Source organism: Alosa alosa, chromosome 18 (genome assembly GCF_017589495.1).
Source record: "Alosa alosa isolate M-15738 ecotype Scorff River chromosome 18, AALO_Geno_1.1, whole genome shotgun sequence".
NCBI lineage: Eukaryota > Metazoa > Chordata > Actinopteri > Clupeiformes > Clupeidae > Alosa > Alosa alosa.
This window is the reverse complement of record NC_063206.1, coordinates 14,002,971-14,021,926: the sequence shown is the minus strand read 5'-3', so window position 1 is coordinate 14,021,926 and position 18,956 is coordinate 14,002,971. Positions and strand designations below refer to the sequence as shown.

Genomic DNA, 18,956 nt, shown 5'->3' with positions numbered 1-18,956 from the left:
GTGATAATGTCGCTGGCTCATCACTCTGCTTGAATGGGTACTAGCTTTACATATTATATAGCACAAAATGGCAGCCAATAAAGTTATTGTAATTGGTTTAGTTACATGCACTGCATATAAGCATATGAATAGCAGACTAGTAGTTTACTTGAGTGCACTGGTAATATTCATTTGCACATGTTGGCTTCTAAAATTATACCTGCTGCTGTCACTGCTGTGTCCCAACCAAAGATTCTAGAACAGAGCTCTAGCACTGCACATTCTTGTGCAAATCAATGTGATGAGAATTCAAGTTTGATGTGGTGTATTGGTTCAGTTGTGCAGTGACAGAGATCCTTATAGTCAGTTCCTTATTGTCTTTATTACTGGTGTGTGTTTGCTACTGACATGGTCACAGCCAGGAATCTCTCCATCTTTTATTACTGTATAGTTTCAACAAGTCCAGCATGCCATTTTCTCAGTGTTATTGCTAACTCTCTCTAAAATGTATAGTCTGCTTCGTGTCGGGGTCCTGTTTGCCCTGCGGGACTTATTTTCCGATTATGACCAGTGGACAATACATTATCCCTTACTTCTATTATAGAATGGAGCTTGAAAATAGGCTATAATGCATCACGCAATATATTTCACTAAAGCTTTGGTACTGTAGGCTATCAGACTATCATAGACTTGAATTTTTTTTTTGCATTAGCGCTCTTTAAACTGTAGTACAGGTATCTTACTGTCCCTGATCACGCATGCCTCCTGACATAAACCACAAAAACAGCCCTGTTCAGGAATCTAAATGAGGATTGTAGCAGGAGCACCAGCATAGCCTAAACACTTTGCACTTTCTTTATTTATTCTTCTCCCTTTTTTTATATATCCTTTGGAGTATTCTTGGAGTCAGTGGAACAAGCATTTCACTGCATTTATAGGCTACCTGTATAATGTATGTGACAAATAAACATTTGATTGATTTGATTGATTGTTTGATTGATTGAATCTAAGGGAAAGTCAAAGCCACGGCCAGATGCATATAATAAGACATTTGTATATTCACAACATCTTTCCTCACATTTTATTTATGCAAGTTTCCTTTAAATATACATGGCATTCAAGTTTGTATATAGTGTTATCACAACTCATTAGTATATAAGACTCCAAATCCAAAACTACTCTAGCTCAACAATGCCACTGGACAACGCTGAATGGCAGTGTTTTCAAGGTAGCCATGGCTGCATTCATACTCATATGCATCACTGCTGTGCTAGGTCCACATGATCCATGGTCCTTGATGTATCTAATTATACTATAACACAGCATACAGGCAACTTAGTTTTCTCCCAATAATGACTTCTAAATAGCAAAGAAATTTTTGCCATTGTGTCTTTTTTCCCCCAGTCAATCCAGTCTTGATTTCCCAAGGAAACCACCAAAACTCCACATTCCAAATTATTATGAAGAGATATTTTGATTAACTAGATGTACCTCAAAGCGTTACAAAATATGTGTGTGCCTGTGTGTGTTTATGTGTTTGTGTGTGTACCTGCATGTGTGTGCATGTATCTTTATGTGTGTGTTTGCGTGTGTTCATGATATGTGCATGCATAGTGTACAGTCACTAAATGTACACATTCATATATTCTATGAATTGCATAGGTCCCCCATGAACAAAATTCCACGAAACTTGCAGGCATGCATTTAGAGGGTTTCATAATCAGGGGCGCCGCTAGAGGGAGGAAGTTAGGATGATTCTAAGGGCCCAGCACTGACAGGGGGCCCCCAGAGAAAAGGCTGTAGTGAAAAAATGTATCTGCATAAGCCAATGGCCACCACTCACCCTGCTAAATGATGTCCTCTTTCCACATTGTGCATTTCAGAGAGATTAAATGAGACAAGAAAAGGAAATATTGGTCTTATGACACTGAAACCAGTAAAGGATTGTTGACTCTTATGTCAGTGGCAAACACACATTGTACCTGTAACAGCAAGAAACATCACTCAATACTGCACAGCTGAATCAATATATTGGGCTAAACTTGAGTTCCCATCATAGAACACATAGACCCCTCTTGGATGTGCCACTGATGGTTATAAAACATCAAGTTTCAGAAGCCAACATGTACAACTTTAAAGCTCTATGTGAGCAAATGCCTTCATAGTCTTTTATGATACAGTCTGATACTACTGCACAATTTTATTGACAGCCAGCGAGTGTAGTTGATGCTCATAAATGACACTGCAATTCATGCAGACAGGTGAAGAGAGATGAAGCCTCTTTATATCAAGGGGAAAGTCTGCAACAAGATGAAACAACATGGAACATTTGCAGTTTTCTAATCAAAGCAATGTTTTTTTTCTTCACATATTACTGTCAGGCAGCTATGTCTGCAATGTGTGTTTTCACTTTATCATTTGCATTATAGTCCTATGATCCTCAAATTGCCCATTCAAAAACATTAATTATATCATCATTACGTATCACTATATTGTGTAAAGGAAGAGGAAGACTATTATCTGCTGTCTCAACTCGATTTATGTTGAAAATACTTTTTCCTATTTCTCATGTTATCGTCTTTGAGGATGGTTTATGCATTAGGCTATACAAGTGATTCATCCATTTCAACTTGACAGATGTGCACTTTCCACCAATAAAGGTTTGGTTGACACATGCCATTTTCCCTAGGGTTATGACTGCCATAAGGATAGATCCTGCTCGAGGTCTGAATAAATTATATAAGGCCAGACACTGGGGACACATTCACGCTGAGGGGAACGATGGAGATTAGACCAATTATTATTGTGCTTTGCTCCATTGCTGCTGTGAACAATGTTCAAGGTTCAAGTTACAGATATTCTCTGAGTTACCATAACAGACATAATGTATAGATAGGCATATTATTGATAATATGAACTAATATTCAATTTGGTCTATCAGGTTACTGGACAACACCAGATATTGGCACTGATCCAGGTGACAACCATTTAGTTACTTTTTTGACATTCAGGTTTTTTTCTTAAAAAAAACTTTCTCATATGCTTATTTGTCATATGTTAGTTGTCGGTACATGGCTGGTACACTGGTTAGAAAAATATCCAGTAGCTATCAACTGTGCAGTTCATATTTTAGAAACATCTGTTTCTAACATTCAAGTTTGATGAGGTTGGTAATTTTACTTTGTAGCTGGCTACAACTCCTGCAATGGCTATTGTGGTGTAAGCTTTGGCCGCTGCTCCTGTAGAGATTCATGTGAATACAATGGGAACTGCTGTGACGACTACTTTGGTAATGTAACCACTCATCTGGGGCACATTTCCCAAAACCACTTTGTTGGTTCTGATGCAATTTCCCATTGCCAACCAAGTTGCTAACAGTTTAGCAAATATGGTTTTGGGAAATGCACCCCTGGACTTATATGGCTGGCTGGTTCTTGGCATTGATAAAGGTGTTGCTTTGGAAATATTTGATCTTTTCTCTTTAATTTTCTTCACTAGATTACTGTTACAGAACAACGGCAGCACCAACAGGTACAGTATTATATATTCCTTTCAGAATGATCCCATCATGTATCACGTCTGTATAGCATCAATCAAAAGTAAACATACAGTATCAATGTATCATGTGCTGCCTTCCTTCCTTACTTTAGATAGATAGATAGATAGATAGATAGATAGATAGATAGATAGATAGATAGATAGATAGATAGATAGATAGATAGATACTTTATTGATCCCCAGGGGAAATTCAAGGTCTCAGTAGCATACAGACATCACACACACATTCACTAACAGCAGAAAAAAGTAATATAGAATAATATTTTTCTATATATAATATATATATATATATATATATATATATATATATATATATATATATATATATATATATATATATATATATATATTGTTTTTTTTGTTTTTTATTATTATTATTTTTTTTTATTTAGAGTAGCACATTAAGAGTTTTTTTAGAGTAGCACATTAAGTTTTTAACCTTCCAGTAATGGAAACAGTAAGTAAGAAGTGGATATCCATTAGGTAACAAGTATACAGGTTTCCATGTCAGCCACAACAGAGCTGTCTGCAAGTCTGATTGAAAAATCCCAGACAAGTTGATTCTTCTCCCTGACGAACAATTTAGTAATGTGATGCCTTACTTCCTGTTCTTTTGTCCCTCTCTTTATTTCTTCATTTATAGAAGACATAAATATACGACTAACTGGACACAACAATTCCTGCTCTGGGAGAGTGGAGGTCCAGATCGGTGGCACCTGGGGCACTGTGTGTGATGACGGGTGGAACATGGCCAGTGCTGAAGTGGCTTGCAGACAGGTGGGTTGCGGGCCAGCCCTGGAAGCTCTGACACATGCTCATTTTGGAGCAGGCCACGGACAGATCTGGTTGGATAATATTTACTGCACAGGCAGTGAGACTTCTTTGGCTCAGTGTCGGCATAATGGCTACGGCATCAGCAACTGTGGACACAGTGAAGATGCTGGGGTGGTGTGTGAAGGTAAGGCTACAAGGGTTTAGGAACCAAAAACCTCAGAGGCAAAGACTCCATTTAACTTGTTCAGTTTATCTCATGCTTACTTACGTATGACACCGATTCAACCACATGTACAATTTGGAGTTTGATACCAGAACTCTGTATGCTTCTAGAAATACTTGTTATTAAGCTGTCTCTTTCTATTTTGAATAGTTGGACCCTATTCTTGCCGGAATAACTGTGGCAACAGCTTTGATACATGTTCTTGTAGTTCCTTCTGTCATTACAGTGGAAACTGTTGCCCTGGCTTCTTTGGTAAGAAATACTGTGGAAGACTACTGATATTGCTGTGATTGTTGAAAATGTACATGGGAGTTATCTCTCCAACATCTCTTCCTGTCTTTTCCTCTCTGTCTAGATTACTGCCCAGTGCAAACAACAGCACCACCACCAACAACAATAACAACAACACCTTCTACACCATCAACAGGTAACATATCATACATTAGCTTTTAGAATTCCACATATTTCAAAATAAGTGCATGTTTACCCAAAACAATTTAAAGGCAAATGAAAATATGTTCAAATATACAACTAAAGATCTACTATATCTACTAAAAAATGGGCAAAGTGCTAATTTGATAACAAGTCACCAAATTTGCAAAGTGCAAATTTAAGTTAAAATATTGTTGGCTTGCTAATGTGTTGAAATGAAGCAACTTCACATTCAAATCTGTAAAAAGTTTTTTATTTTATGAAATAAGGACACATTTACATAACTTAGTGTCATATTGATACCCAATAACAGTAATTTGTAAACAGGAAATATATTTTAGACATAGACGACATATGAATTCATTTTCATGAGTCAATGAGTAAAAGGTTGTTCATTAACACTCTTTATTTTGTCTCCGGATTACTGGACCACTGAAGAGGCCACCACTCCAGGTATTGTTTCAGTCAGCATCACTTGTTCTTCCTAAAATAAGGCTCACAAAGTGTGTGCATTGTTTAGTGTTCTGCTTTTAAACTGAGACCCTTTGAGGCTATGGTCCTAATTTAAAACGTGGGCAAACTGCAAAGTCTCAACTCAACAAACTGCACTCTCAAATTTGTGCAAAGATCTTTTTTTGGGAAAAACGGACCCATTTATGTTACTTGGTGTCATATTGGTGTCACATTGATACCCAATAACAATAATTTGTGAACAGAACATATATTTTAGACATAGAGGACGTATACTTCACTGTCATTAGCAATGAGTCAAAGGTTGTGTATTAACATTTTATTTTGTATCCGGATTACATGGTCCACTGAAGAAACAACTCCAGGTATTGTTCCAGTCAGCATCAGTGTTGTTGTTCCCCACAAAAGTTTGAAGAAGTGTGCACATTGTTTAGTGTTTCAGTTTAAATAACAATATTACCGGTAGTTTTGATAACAAGGCAAAATGTACAAAATGTTTTGATAACAATGGCAACAACAGTTGTGGGAAAATCCATGACCAATCCCACTCTCAATCATGCTATATTGCTTTTATACAACAATTCTACCACAAACTAAATAATCTAAAAACACCCTTTGAGGCTATGATGGTACTAATTTTAAATGTGAGCAAACTGCAAAGTCTTAAGTCAAACTGAATTGAATGAAGCAACTGTACATTTGTGCAAAGATGTTTTTTTCTCAAAAAAAAAAAGATTAATTGTGCAACTTTGTGTCACATTGGTGTCATGTTGATAGGCTACCAAAAGCAGTCATACTTTTACGTTCTACATTTTATACATATAGACGACATATGAATCCGTCACTTTCATTAGCAAATGAGTCAAAGGTTGATCATTAACACCTTGCCTTAGGTTCCTGCAACTGGTACAGCTGTGGCCAGGACTTTGGTAGCTGTTCCTGCTCAAGTTCATGCCAATACTATGGAAACTGCTGTCATGGTTACTATGGTAATAAATAATCTTTGATTGGTTGGTTTGATTGATTTTTAAAGTAATTTAAAAATGGTGGGTTTGTGGTCTGAAATTAATCTCTCTCTCTCTCTCTCTCTCTCTCTCTCTCCTTTCTCTCCCCCTAGATTACTGCCACAGCACAACCATGGACCCACAAACAACACGTAATACATTTACTTTCAGATTGTTGTCTTCAGATTGTATATCAGTATTGTTTGATGTATAGCCTACACCCTGTAATCCAATACATTTTGGATCTTAAAAAGTAAACAAAGTGCAAAGATTTAAGTCTAACTAGACCAACTGAACTTGGTGTCACACTGATACCCAATAACAGTAATTTGTGAGCAGAAAATATATCTTATAGATAGATGACATGAATGCTTCTCTTTCATGAGTGAAAGGTTGCTCATTAACATTTTATTTTTTCTCTGGATTACTGGACCACTGAAGAATCCACTCCAGGTATTGTTTGAGTCAGCATCACTTGTTCTTCCCAAAATAAGTTCCAAAGTGTGTGCATTGTTTAGTGCTCTAGCATAAAAATGAACAATTATCTGAGACCCTTTGAGGCTATGGTCTTAATTTAAAAAGTGGGCAAAGTGCAAAGTCTTAACTAAACTACTAAACATAAGCTAGTTTAATAACAAGGCAACATCTCTTTCTACTTGGTGTTACATTGGTGCTACATTGGTGAATTTGTGTAACATCTATAGCCTACCCTTTATTTACGTCATTGTTCAATACATATGCAATACATAGGCCTACCCAATAACAGTAATTTGTGAACAGAAAATATACATAGACAACATATGAATACTTCACTTTCATGAGTCATGACTCATGAGTCATGAGTCACACTCTTTATTTTGTCTCCGGATTATTGGACCACTGAAGAGGCCACCACTCCAGGTATTGTTCCAGTCAGCATCACTTGTTCTTCCTAAAATAAGTTTCACAAAGTGTGTGCATTGTTTAGTAGTTTAGTAGTTTAAAACTTAAATAGTTTTGTTTAGTGTTCTAGATTAAAACTGAAATATTATCTGAGACACTTTGAGGCTATGGTCCTAATTTAAGTCTTAAGTCTAACTGAATTGAATGAAACAACTGCACACACAAATCTATTTGCAAATTTCAGCTGAGCAAGATCCTTGTGACGGGGCGAGTAGCCACCGTCACGGCAGCGAGGCGCTGCCTACTATGAGAGACATTTAAATGTGTGCGTGCTATGATTTCTGGGTTTTAATGATTATTTAGCCTGTTCATATAGTTTTTGGTTATGCCAAAAATCAGCAGATATGCTAAATCTTCAGTAGATGTTGTCTAGATTCGTAGACTTATTTATTGGCTGTATTAGCTTGTGGGTATCCTGAAACACCCCTGTGCTGTTATGATGGATTGGTTTGATCCAATTAGGAGTGTAATCAGGCCCTATTTAAACCCATGCCTGTAGGTGTTTGGGAGAGAGAGCTGCGATTTGAATAGGTATAAGTCTCGAGAGCTCGTCTTATGTGTGTAGCCCAAGTCACTAGCTTTGTAGTCCATTGCACTCATCTTATTATTAGAATATTTTGTATATTGTATTGTTTTGACTATCAACTCTTTTGTTTTTCTTTCTTTATTGAGAAGTATTTTATTTCTCCTTAGTGCTTTGTTCACATTTACTTACTTTATCATTGCCTTATGTTGGCCTTATTTGGGGGATTAATAAAATCCCATCTTCCACCTGCTGTTCCATCTACCTCACAACCGCCGACACATCTACCCTTAACATTTGGTGGCAGCAGTGGGATGGCTTGCTGTGAGGTCATCGGAAGCTTGCCCAGTGTGTGAGCCGTATGAGGGACCCCCAGGATAGGTTGACCCCTGTGTGAGGGATCCCAGAGATGGGTGAAGCACTTGTGTGTGGGGCAACCTGAGATTGGAAAAGTACGGCTGGTGGTTGCACGAGGGTCGTCAGTGTGCGTGAAGTGCATGGGCCAGCTTCCCGAAGGGGAGGGCAGTGTACCGTCACTACAGTTGAGTATGTGCGCTCGCCAACCGGCCTGGCTCTTTGCGGTTGCGGTCAAGCTGCAGGGTTAGTACCCTGGAGACCTGGGTTCAAGACCAGGTAGGGGTCACTGCTCTCTCCCTTTGCTACAATCCTAAATTTAAACATTGGTGGATCAGCTCAATGCTCCCATACATCACACAATAGCTTTAGTTCTACCAGAAACACTCAGAGAGTAAAGTTGTGGCTCGATGGTTTGAAATGTACAATATTTGGTAAATGTGCGATGAAATAGTAAAAGTCTTTGGCGTAGCCCAGCCCGTCAGTGGTTCAGGTCTTGAAGTGGCTTGACCTGGCAAATCCTACATGGTGAAAGCTGGCAGGGCAGAGCTACCCCCTGGGACAGGTTGACAGGGACAAAACTAGTGGTGGTGGGGAGGAAGGTGGGATCTTCATGTAGACAGTACCTGAGGCGGTGAAGCAGGTATGTTAGAAAAGTCGTTATAAGGCAGGTGAAAGTAGGTGATTGGTTGAGGTTACTGAATGAGTGACATAGCATTGTAGTCTTCCTGGTAACTTATGCTAAAGTTTCATTTTCATGCAAAACAAACAACATATGTTCATTGTCTCATTTTAAATCATCTGTTAAAATGTAATGAACCTTCAAATACAAAGAGATGCTATCTTAATCTAAATGTCTTTCATGAGTCAATGAGTCAAAGGTGCATTTTAAACACTCTTTACGGTCTCCAGATTACTGGATCACCACCGAGTCAGTTACCGTTACAAGTGGCATCACTTGATACAATTTTTTTTTTTGTAATATTACATTACATTACATTACATTTGGCTGATGCTTTTTAGCCAAAGCGACTAACAACATAGTAAACAGTTTAAGTTTTTGAGCAGTTCTCAACAATTTTAGGACAATTTAAAAACATTAGAGTACAGTAAGAATAAGTGCATCAGTGAGTGCTGTTTTTAACAGTTACTTGTCAGTTTGAGACGACTGGTGAGTGCTAGGATCAGTAAGACTTGTTGTAAGTGTTGCTATGAGAAGAGATGTTCTCTAAAGAGCTGGGTCTTCAGGAGTTTTCTGAAAATGGAGAAGGATGTCTCTGCCCTTGTAGGAGCTGGCAGTGTGTTCCACCAACGAGGAACAACAGATGAGAAAAGTTTGATTGGCTTGAGCGTGCATCGGGTGGTAGAGCTAGACGCCGTCAGTCTGAGGAGCGAAATGTCTGGAGGTAGCGTGATGTCTGTATGAGGGCATTCAAGTAGGTGGGAGCAGAACCGAGACTACTTTGTAGGCAAGCCGCTAGAGCCTTGAATTTGATGCGGGCCGCCATAGGTAGCCAGTGTAGCTGGATGAGCAGCGGGTAACATGTGCCCTTTGGGTTGGTTGTAGACCAGGCGCCGCCGCGTTCTGGATCATCTGAAGTGGTTTCACTGAGCAGGCTGGGAGACCTGTCAGGAGGGCATTGCAGTAGTCGAGTCGTGAGATGACTATTGCCTGAACCAGAAGTTGGGTAGCATCTTGAGTCAAGTAAGTCCTGATTTTCCGGTATGTTGTAGAGTGCTAAACGGCATGACCAGGCTTAATGAGGCAACATGATCTGAGAAGTTTAGTTGGTTGTCGATAACAACTCCTAGATTTTTGCAGTCCTGGTAGGTGAAACAGACAGGGATTCAAATTTGATGTTGATGTCGTGGATGTATGGTAGGTTTAGCTGGGAGGACCAGCAGTTCAGTCTTTGAGAGGTTCAGCTGGAGGTGGTGTGCCTTCATCCATGTAGCTATGTCTGAGAGGCAATCCGAGATCCGTGCTGAAACCAAGGGGTCATCAGGTGGAAAGGACAGATAATGAGCTGTGTGTCGCCTGCATAGCAGTGGTATGAGAAACCATGCGAACGGATAATCTGTCCCAAGGAGGTGGTGTAGATAGCAAAGAGAAGGGGGCACAGCACTGAGCCCTGGGGACCCCTGTGGTGAGATGGTGAGGTGCAGATAGCTGACCAAGCCATGATACGCTAAACGAAGGCCCTGTGAGGTAGGATTCAAACCAGGAGAGAGCAGAACCGAGATTCCCATGTTAGCGAAAGTAAAGAGAGAAGGATGCTGGTGATTAACCGTGTCAAAGGCAGCCGATAAGTCAAGCAGAATGAGTACTGATGACCGAAAGCGTCGCCTCTGGCTTCTTTAAGGCTTCTGTTACAGACAACAGAGCCGTTTCGGTAGAGTGGCCGCTTTTGAACCCAGACTGACTTGGATCCAGAAGGTTGTTCTGTGAAAGGAAGTCAGAGACCTGTTTGGAGACTGCTCGTTCAATGCCTTTGGATAGGAAAGGCAGGAGTGAGACAGGGCGGTAGTTCTCGACTTGAGCAGGGTTGAGAGAAGCTTTCTTAAGTAGCGGTGTTACCCGGGCCATTTTGAACGCTTTTGGAAATGTGCCGGAGGTTAGCGAGGCATTGATCACATGTGTGATAGCTGGAGCGATGGTCAGGCTGATGGACTGAAGTAGGCTCGTAGGTATAGGGTCCAGCGAGCATGTGGTAGGACGGCTGCATGTCAGGAGTCTAGATACTTCACTCTCGGAGAGAGGCGTGAATGCTGAAAAAGATGGTGCAAGTGAGAACTCCAAGCTTGTCAATTGTTTAGTGTTCTTGTTTACCCACACATTTTTTCAAGGCCTTTTAAGCCTACATCTAGGATATGAACGATAATTGACTTCATTAAGACTTGCAGGTTTTTACCACATGAATATTCACTTTACACATGGAATATTACTACACTTGCATGATGATTTTCTGCCTTGTAGGTCACCACTACTCCTGCCGGTACAATTGTGGCTACAACTTTGGTAGCTGTTCCTGCACAAGTTCATGCGATTACTATGGAAACTGCTGTTACGACTACTATGGTAATAAATCACCTTTTTCTTTAAAGGAACACGCCACCCAATGTCAGTAGTAATATATGTTCTTACCTTAACTTTCACGAGTTGAGTCATACCTCTCCCGTGTCGGTACGTGCACTCAAACACTCTGGTGCGCGGCGCGAATGTGTTAGCATGTTGCTATGCTAGCGGGCTCAGACGTAGCCATAGAGGGAGGAAGATAGCAGTAATCAAAAACATCCACGTTTTCCCTACTTAAATACAGTTGCACGAGTAGTTGATAAAATGTGTAAGGTCACAGCATGAAACGTGGCGATTTTCCAAGCGAATAAACAGGAGAACTACAATGTGTGGCGCAATAGCACTTGGGAGTACTTCGACCTAGTGTAGTAATATTAATTATTGTTATCACAACCCTTCACAATACATGTTATAACCATGATTGTTCACAATCTACTTTACCACTACCTGCTACTTTGCTAAGTCAGCTCAAACTAACCACAGCAGGGCAGGTCTCTTTTTACGGAAATGACTGTGTGTGTGCCTCGGAGGGGGAGGGGGAGGCTGAGGGGTCGGCTGAACTCTGTGGTGGATAGGATCTACAATTAGGTGTTAATTAATATAACTACGCTAGGTCGAAGTACTCCCAAGTGCTATTGCGCCACACATTGTAGTTCTCCTGTTTATTCGCTTGGAAAATCGCCACGTTTTATGTTGTGTGACCTTACACATTTTTATCAACTACTCGTGCAATTGTATTTAAGTAGGGAAAACGTGGATGTTTTTGATTACTGCTATCTTCCTCCCTCTATGGCTACGTCTGAGCCCGCTAGCATAGAAACATGCTAACACATTCGCGCTGCGCACCAGAGCGTTTGAGTGCACGTACCGACACGAGAGAGGTATGACTCAACTCGTGAAAGTTAAGGTAAGAACATATATTACTACTGACATTGGGTGGCATGTTCCTTTAAAGTAATTTGATATGGGTTGGTTTGTGCTTTGAAATGAATCTCTCTTTCTCTCTTTCTCTAGATTACTGTGGAAGTAGGTCTACAACAGAGCAACCAGCCACCACAAGTAGGCCTACTACATATTCATTGCAGAACCATCCCACAGAATATCAGTATTAAAGTTGCAGTCTGCGCAGGAAATCTCGTTTGTTTACGTTTATATTTATATTTAAAATGATTAGCAGATGCTTTTGTCCAAGACAGTGTAGGCTATACTGTATTTTAACCAAGGACCAAACGAAACACACCAGAGAGCTAACCCCTCCCTTCAGTATTCTCATAGAAACAGGGTTTCCTTTTTGTTTGAGGGAAAGCCTGCCCCCACTTTGTTTGTTTTCGGAGCCTGGGCTGCGACCGAGTTTTTTCACAGTGTACTTACAGACTGGATAGCTAGTGGATCATGAGGACATGGTTGTTGAATGTGACAAAAATTATGATGGGCTTGAAATTGTGTATCGCTTACTGTACCTTTAATATATAGACTATTTTACTATGCAGTATATTCATATATATTCTGCCTTTTAGGTTACAACTCCTGCCGGTACAATTGTGGCTACAACTTTGGTAGCTGTTCCTGCTCAAGTTCATGTCAATACTATGGAAACTGCTGTCATGATTATAATGGTAATAAATCACCTTTGATTGGTTGGTTTGATTGGTTCTTTAAAGTAATTTGATAATGGTTGGTTTGTGCTTTGAAATTAATCTCTGTCTTTCTCTCGGTCTTCTTTCTCTCGCCACCTATCTCTCTAGATTACTGCCACAGCACAACCTGGGACCCACCAGCCTCAACACGTACATTTACTTTCAGATTGTTATCTTTAGATAGTATATCAATATTGTTTGATGTATACAGTACACCCTGTATTGCTCTTAGATGCATGATACAATACTTAGATGCATGATGTAGTATTAAGTATAAGTATATATACTCTTTTGATCCAGTGAGGGAAATTTGGTCTCTGCATTTATCCCAAAATGTGAATTAGTGAAACACACTCAGCACACAGTGAACACACAGTGAGGTGAAGCACACACTAATCCCGGTGAGCTGCCTGCAACAACAGCGGCGCTCGGGGAGCAGTGCCTAAGCAGGGTTAGGTGCCTTGCTCAAGGGCACTTCAGCCGTGCCTACTACTGGTCGGGGTTCGAACTTGCAACCCTCCGGTTACAAGTCTGAAGCCTTAACCAGTAGGCCACGGCTGCCCCTAATTTAACAGTTTGATGTATTCGCCATTATTCCTTACTCTGCATTGATTCTTCGATGACTATAGCCTACATCGACACATATTGGGAAAAGGATGTTATACTTTTTATATAAATGTTCAAATGAGAAACACTTTGATTATTAAAATAACATTTCATTTTAACTTCACTTTAAAAACATCCCTATTCGAAAACCTGGTATACTGCACTGATCCTAAAATATTTTTATCCTCTATTCACTAGGCAGTAAACAAATAGTTGTGAAGGCAAAAGTCCATTGTGGACATCCATTATTTTTAAAATCTTTAAAATTCTTCCAGCGGACCATCCACAATGTGGAGGACACCTGAATGGTTCTGGAACTTTCTCCAGCCCATATTATCCAGGCTATTACCATGATAATGCCTACTGTGTGTGGAGTCTGTCAGCTCCTTATGGACAAAGAATCCTCCTCACTTTTTCAGATTTGGAGTGAGTGGAGAGATGCATTATTGCCTTATTTTTTACTAAACATTCACTATTACTCTGCAAATGTGTGCCACAATTGCTCCCATGCACTTATGTCTTCAGGATGGAGCGCTGCTGTAGCTGTGACTACATCACTGTGCATGACGGCTCCTCAGTGGGCCACAACCAGCTGGGTCGGCTCTGCCACAACTCCTCTCTGGACACCTTCCACTCCTCCTCCAACTACATGACTGTGCGTTTCCGTAGTGATAGTAGTGTAGTAGGTCGTGGCTTCCAGGCTCAATTCATCAGCTCCCTGCCGACTGATAAAGGTGAGTGACATCTGAGAAACCTGAATCAGCCACTGTACAGCATCAACTCCCAGTCTTCTACTCAACTGAACTCCACTCTGAAGAAAAACAACTTAGAGCATGTGGCTACAAAATGTTATGATAGAGGATTATTATGCATATAATGTGATCATATTAATATAATATTAATATTGTGTTATACTCAACTCTTTTTATAGGCAGGGTGCAGTGTGTTTTAGACAACATGAACATTGTTATTTCAAGATCTTTCCTGGCTAGTCAGGGATTCAATGGTCATGATCTTTATGTCAATGATGAACACTGTCGGCCGACCACAAACAGTTACCAGGTGATGTTTGAGTTTCCTCTCAACCGCTGTGGAACAGTGAGAAAGGTACGTGGTATTCGACCTGAAGGTGCGCTTCACAGCACAAATACAACCTTGTTGTGTTTCTCTTCAGATATGTCAGTTGTGTAGAATATACAGTGAATGTAGTTTGTTTAAAAATCCTAGTTATGATTTGCATGGATTAACTGAATAATTGGTATTTGTTTTGGCCCCTACCCCCTACCCCTTGTTCTGTTCAGTTTGACAACGGTCGTGTAATTTATGAAAATGCTGTGCGGGCATATTCAACCAGCTCTGGGGAGATCACGCGTCATTCAAGTGAATTCAAGTTGTCTGTTACCTGTCACATGGAAAAGGACTCCGTATCACAGATCATGTATGTTGCCAGAGAAATTTCCACCTTTACCATCACTGGAACTGGTCGATTCAATACTACCATGGCTTTCTACACCTCTGGGAGCTTCTACCAGCAAATTCATGATAATCCGTACTATGTAACTCTCAATCAGTACATGTACGTTAAGGTGAGCCTAAGGAGACCTGACAGCAGCCTCGTCCTCTTTCTGGATACGTGTGTGGCCTCACCAAACCCACATGACTATGCTGACTACCGCGCCTATTATCTACTGGTCAATGGGTAAGACTACTAGGATTGCAGTACCTCTACATGTGTTTAATCATTATATAATACAATAACACATAAGGGCCAAATTTGTTATGGTTGGTTTATGAAGAATTTAATTTGAAATCTTCAGCTATAATGCTCACGTGACCATGGACGGATTATGAACTTTCGGGCCCCTGGGCCCAGATCTATTAAGGGCCCCCCACTAATTGTCGCATATTTGGGAGGGGGGGTTTGGGGGTCCTCCCCCAGAATTTTTTTAACTTGTTTGTTGTGATTTCCTGTATTCTGGTGCATTTTGGGGATGGCCAATACTAAATTCAATCAGATTCATAGCCTACATCCTGATTTGTTGATATTGAGGCAATGATTCCCTGCAAAGGCTTGGGCTTCAGGGCCCCCTGACCCCTTGGGCCCAGTAGGCCCGTCCAGTAATCCATCCCTGCACATGACCAAGCTGGTAATGCTGCCTACAGTATGACAGAACAGGTAACTCTGCAATGACACTGTTTTTCTCTCACAGGTGTCCAAAAGACACAACATACTACTCCTATGTGAGCGGCTCTGAGAGTCACGCAGGCTTTCGCTTCCAGGCTTTCAAGTTCCTGCGGGCACATGAATATGTGTACCTGCAGTGCAAGGTCATCATCTGCCCTAAAAATGACTACAACTCTCGCTGTCGAGACGGATGCCGCACCCGCAAAGCTCGAAGTTTGGACTCTGAGCACCACACAGCCACCATGGTCCTGGGGCCTATCAGGCTGAAAGGTTAAGTACCAACTTAGGTTACTTGCCACTGCAGTGCATGCATAGCGCAGTCATATAGGTGTAAACACCCATGAAGTATGCCCATGGCCTGTTATAAATGTTGTTTAGGATATCCCTTAAGAACCTGCACCCATGTAGGGTAAATATATTTGCAAACACAGCAAACACACTTGAACACACACACACACACACACACACACACACACACCACACAGCCACCATGGTCCCTTCACAGAAGTAAGACTTGAAATTAGCAAGGAGTTCCTGGAGTAAGGGATGGTGCACTTGCAATTCCATTCTAAAACGAATAGTTCCGGTCTTTGATTATATTTGGCTGAATCGTGTTTGATGCGGTTGTATAAGATCCAACACAAACATACATTTTGACCGCATTTCGATCTATAGTAATCTGCTTGCACGTCGTGCCTAACAACGCCCCTTAGCTGTTCTAAAATCAGTGTAAACTATGGCCTCTCTGTGCTTATTGCTTATCTATGTGGTAGATCATTAATGCTTTAACTGATGTAAGATTAATGGTATGTTAATATATGAGTCATAAGGAATTAAGTTATGAAAGTATGTTTAACACATAAAATTCTAATACTGAGTCCAACATGATTTACTACTAAGTATTGTAAGTTACATCCTTTATCACTGATCAATTTCATATACTTAATTAACATAGTAGTTTAAGGTGTAAAGGTGTTAATTACCACCACAGGCAAAAGACATGCATTCCATGCACTTCCAGCTGCAACTATAGGCTGAGCCACTGTAAATCCATTACATACTGGGATCTCTAATGATTGAATGATTTTTCATGCACCAGTGTTACTGGAACTTTTTCCCAGAAATGTCTTTCTTCAGAACCAAATGCATAAATTCAAGCAAAACATATTAAATCACTTTCTAGGAACACTTGGACAAACCTTGCATCTGACAAAAGGCAGAATGACAGTTTATGTGTGAAATGTTTTGCTTGGAGATGTATATCATAATGGAGAAGGTGATATTTGAGAGATTGAATATAACTGTTTCAGTTTCTCGCTTAAAACTTGTGATCACTACCCTGTTTGAAAGTCAAATGGACCATGACAAACTTAAATACTTGTCAGTGTTTCCCACAGAATTAAATTATATTTGTGGTGGTAGGTTTGCAGAATTAACTTGAATGCAACAGTTTTTAAAGGAGAATTCCGGTGTGATATTGACCTAAAGTTTATTGAAACATGATACCGAGTGTGAACGTATGTCTCATAGCCCATCTCGTCTTGTCCCCTGCACTCCAAAATCTGGCGCTAGTTAGCCGATGCTACCAACAGCTTTTTCAGTAGTGGTGCTTCGGCATCGGGCCAGTTGCTGCTACTGGAAGAAACTGGAATCCATGCATTTCCACTGAATTATTTTTGGAATCTGATCCCTTATCATACCTGTTCATTCTTACTTTCGCCGAACTTATCGTGACTAAATTCAAGATGGCTGCAAACGCTAAACTTAGAAGATACTGTCTATATAAATCGTCTTGTAAGTAAACTACCAGTGCTTTTTCAAAGTTCTCAATGTCTCGCTTTTAAATGTCAGGGCCCTCGAAGTCTACCAATGAAGTGTGGAGATACATTGAGCCTCATAAATGGGTGTAAAACAGTGATTTATTTGCATGGCTAGCCCGATGCCGAAGCACCACTATTGAAAAAGCTGTTGGTAGCATCGGCTAACTAGCGCCAGATTTTGGAGTGCTGGGGACAAGCTGAGATGGGCTATGAGACATACGTTCACACTCAATATCATGTTTCAATACACTTTAGGTCAATATCACACCGGAATTCTCCTTTAACAAATTAGCATAGCATGGTTATGATGCTAACCAGATTTAAGCACAATTTAGTACAACCTGGAAAATCACTGTGTGGTGGTCAATGTGGATACTGTGGTGGGCCGCCTCAAATAAGTCAATGTATGGGAATGTGTTATGGTTAATGTGGTGTGCCATTGCATTAGAATACAATATATCAGTAGTAGTTAGACTAACTGCTAGCGGATTAATGAACTGGACCAAATCTGACTTCTCTGTGTTCAGATGTGGAGAATCCTATGGTGAAGCAGATGGAGGACAACGTGGCTAAGGTGGATGTCTGAAGAAGCCACTCATGTTCTCACCGGTCCAAATTCATCAATAAATTCATCTCATTATTTTCTGTTTACAAATCATGTATATCAGAGTGGCTCTCTGATGCCTTACTGCAAATTACTCTCTTTTTTTCCAAAACTTTGTCTGTCAACAAAATGATTAAAGCATTCCAAAAAGGCAACAAGCAGAGTTGTGCAGACTTTGTTGTGTGCTGGCTTTACAGCAACAAGTATTATTCATGACATTTCATTTTGATTAAGATTTTTGACTCAAAATGTCATTTTCAAATGAAAGAAGAGAAAACTATTCCCAAATGACAATACAATCATCCCCCTGTAACTACAATACAAGAATAAATTGGCGAAAGACACCCAACCTAGGACTAATAGTCTACGGTAGACTTGCTAGCTACTCCAGGGATGACAATAGATACACAGAGTAGTAACAAAATGGTCAGATAAACAGATAGACGGAACAGGAAAGAAACACACACACACCTAAAAAGGTGTCAATGGCTATAAGGGCACTCCAGCACACATTACACAGCCTAATTTCTATGACTACACAAGGAAATTATGTAAGATGCATATTATGACTGCCTTTGCTTGTACAATGAAGGCTTTCCAATTGAGGATGACATCATTAGCCCCATAGAGAGCTGTGCTGTTTGATAGGCCTAGGGCCCCTATAGGCTATTCGATGGTAAAAGAGCCCCCTTTTCACCAACAGATGGCACTCTGTAACAGAAACAGAATTACACTCTGTGTAGACCAACTGAACTTCAACTATCCTAA

At 40.3% G+C, this 18,956-nt stretch overlaps 1 protein-coding gene across 2 annotated transcripts; it reads left to right on the top strand.

Moving 5' to 3' along the window:
* The first annotated feature begins 2,750 nt into the window (after positions 1 to 2,750).
* LOC125311511 (deleted in malignant brain tumors 1 protein-like) lies at positions 2,751 to 18,343 on the top strand. Of its 2 annotated transcripts, XM_048269642.1 has the most exons (23): positions 2,751 to 2,821; positions 2,921 to 2,956; positions 3,167 to 3,268; positions 3,478 to 3,510; positions 4,181 to 4,495; positions 4,685 to 4,786; positions 4,890 to 4,961; positions 5,405 to 5,419; positions 5,791 to 5,802; positions 6,331 to 6,426; positions 6,555 to 6,593; positions 6,883 to 6,894; positions 7,327 to 7,341; positions 11,238 to 11,339; positions 12,351 to 12,395; positions 12,854 to 12,952; positions 13,082 to 13,123; positions 13,855 to 14,005; positions 14,105 to 14,313; positions 14,511 to 14,686; positions 14,881 to 15,278; positions 15,790 to 16,034; positions 18,112 to 18,343. In XM_048269642.1, the coding sequence occupies exons 1-23, from the start codon at positions 2,761 to 2,763 to the stop codon at positions 18,168 to 18,170; spliced, it is 2,436 nt and encodes an 811-aa protein (XP_048125599.1). In that variant the 5' UTR covers positions 2,751 to 2,760; the 3' UTR covers positions 18,171 to 18,343. The 2 variants fall into 2 exon arrangements, with proteins under 2 accessions (XP_048125599.1, XP_048125600.1); XM_048269643.1 differs by lacking the exon at positions 7,327 to 7,341.
* Positions 18,344 to 18,956: the final 613 nt, after the last annotated feature.

Coding starts and splice junctions, on each gene's coding strand:
- LOC125311511 (XM_048269642.1), top strand. CDS start 2,761: ATGGAGATTAGACCAATTATTATTGTGCTTTGCTCCATTGCTGCTGTG. Junction 12,953..13,081: donor CTGCTGTCATGATTATAATG/GTAATAAATCAC, acceptor CTATCTCTCTAG/ATTACTGCCACAGCACAACC. Junction 16,035..18,111: donor GGGGCCTATCAGGCTGAAAG/GTTAAGTACCAA, acceptor CTCTGTGTTCAG/ATGTGGAGAATCCTATGGTG.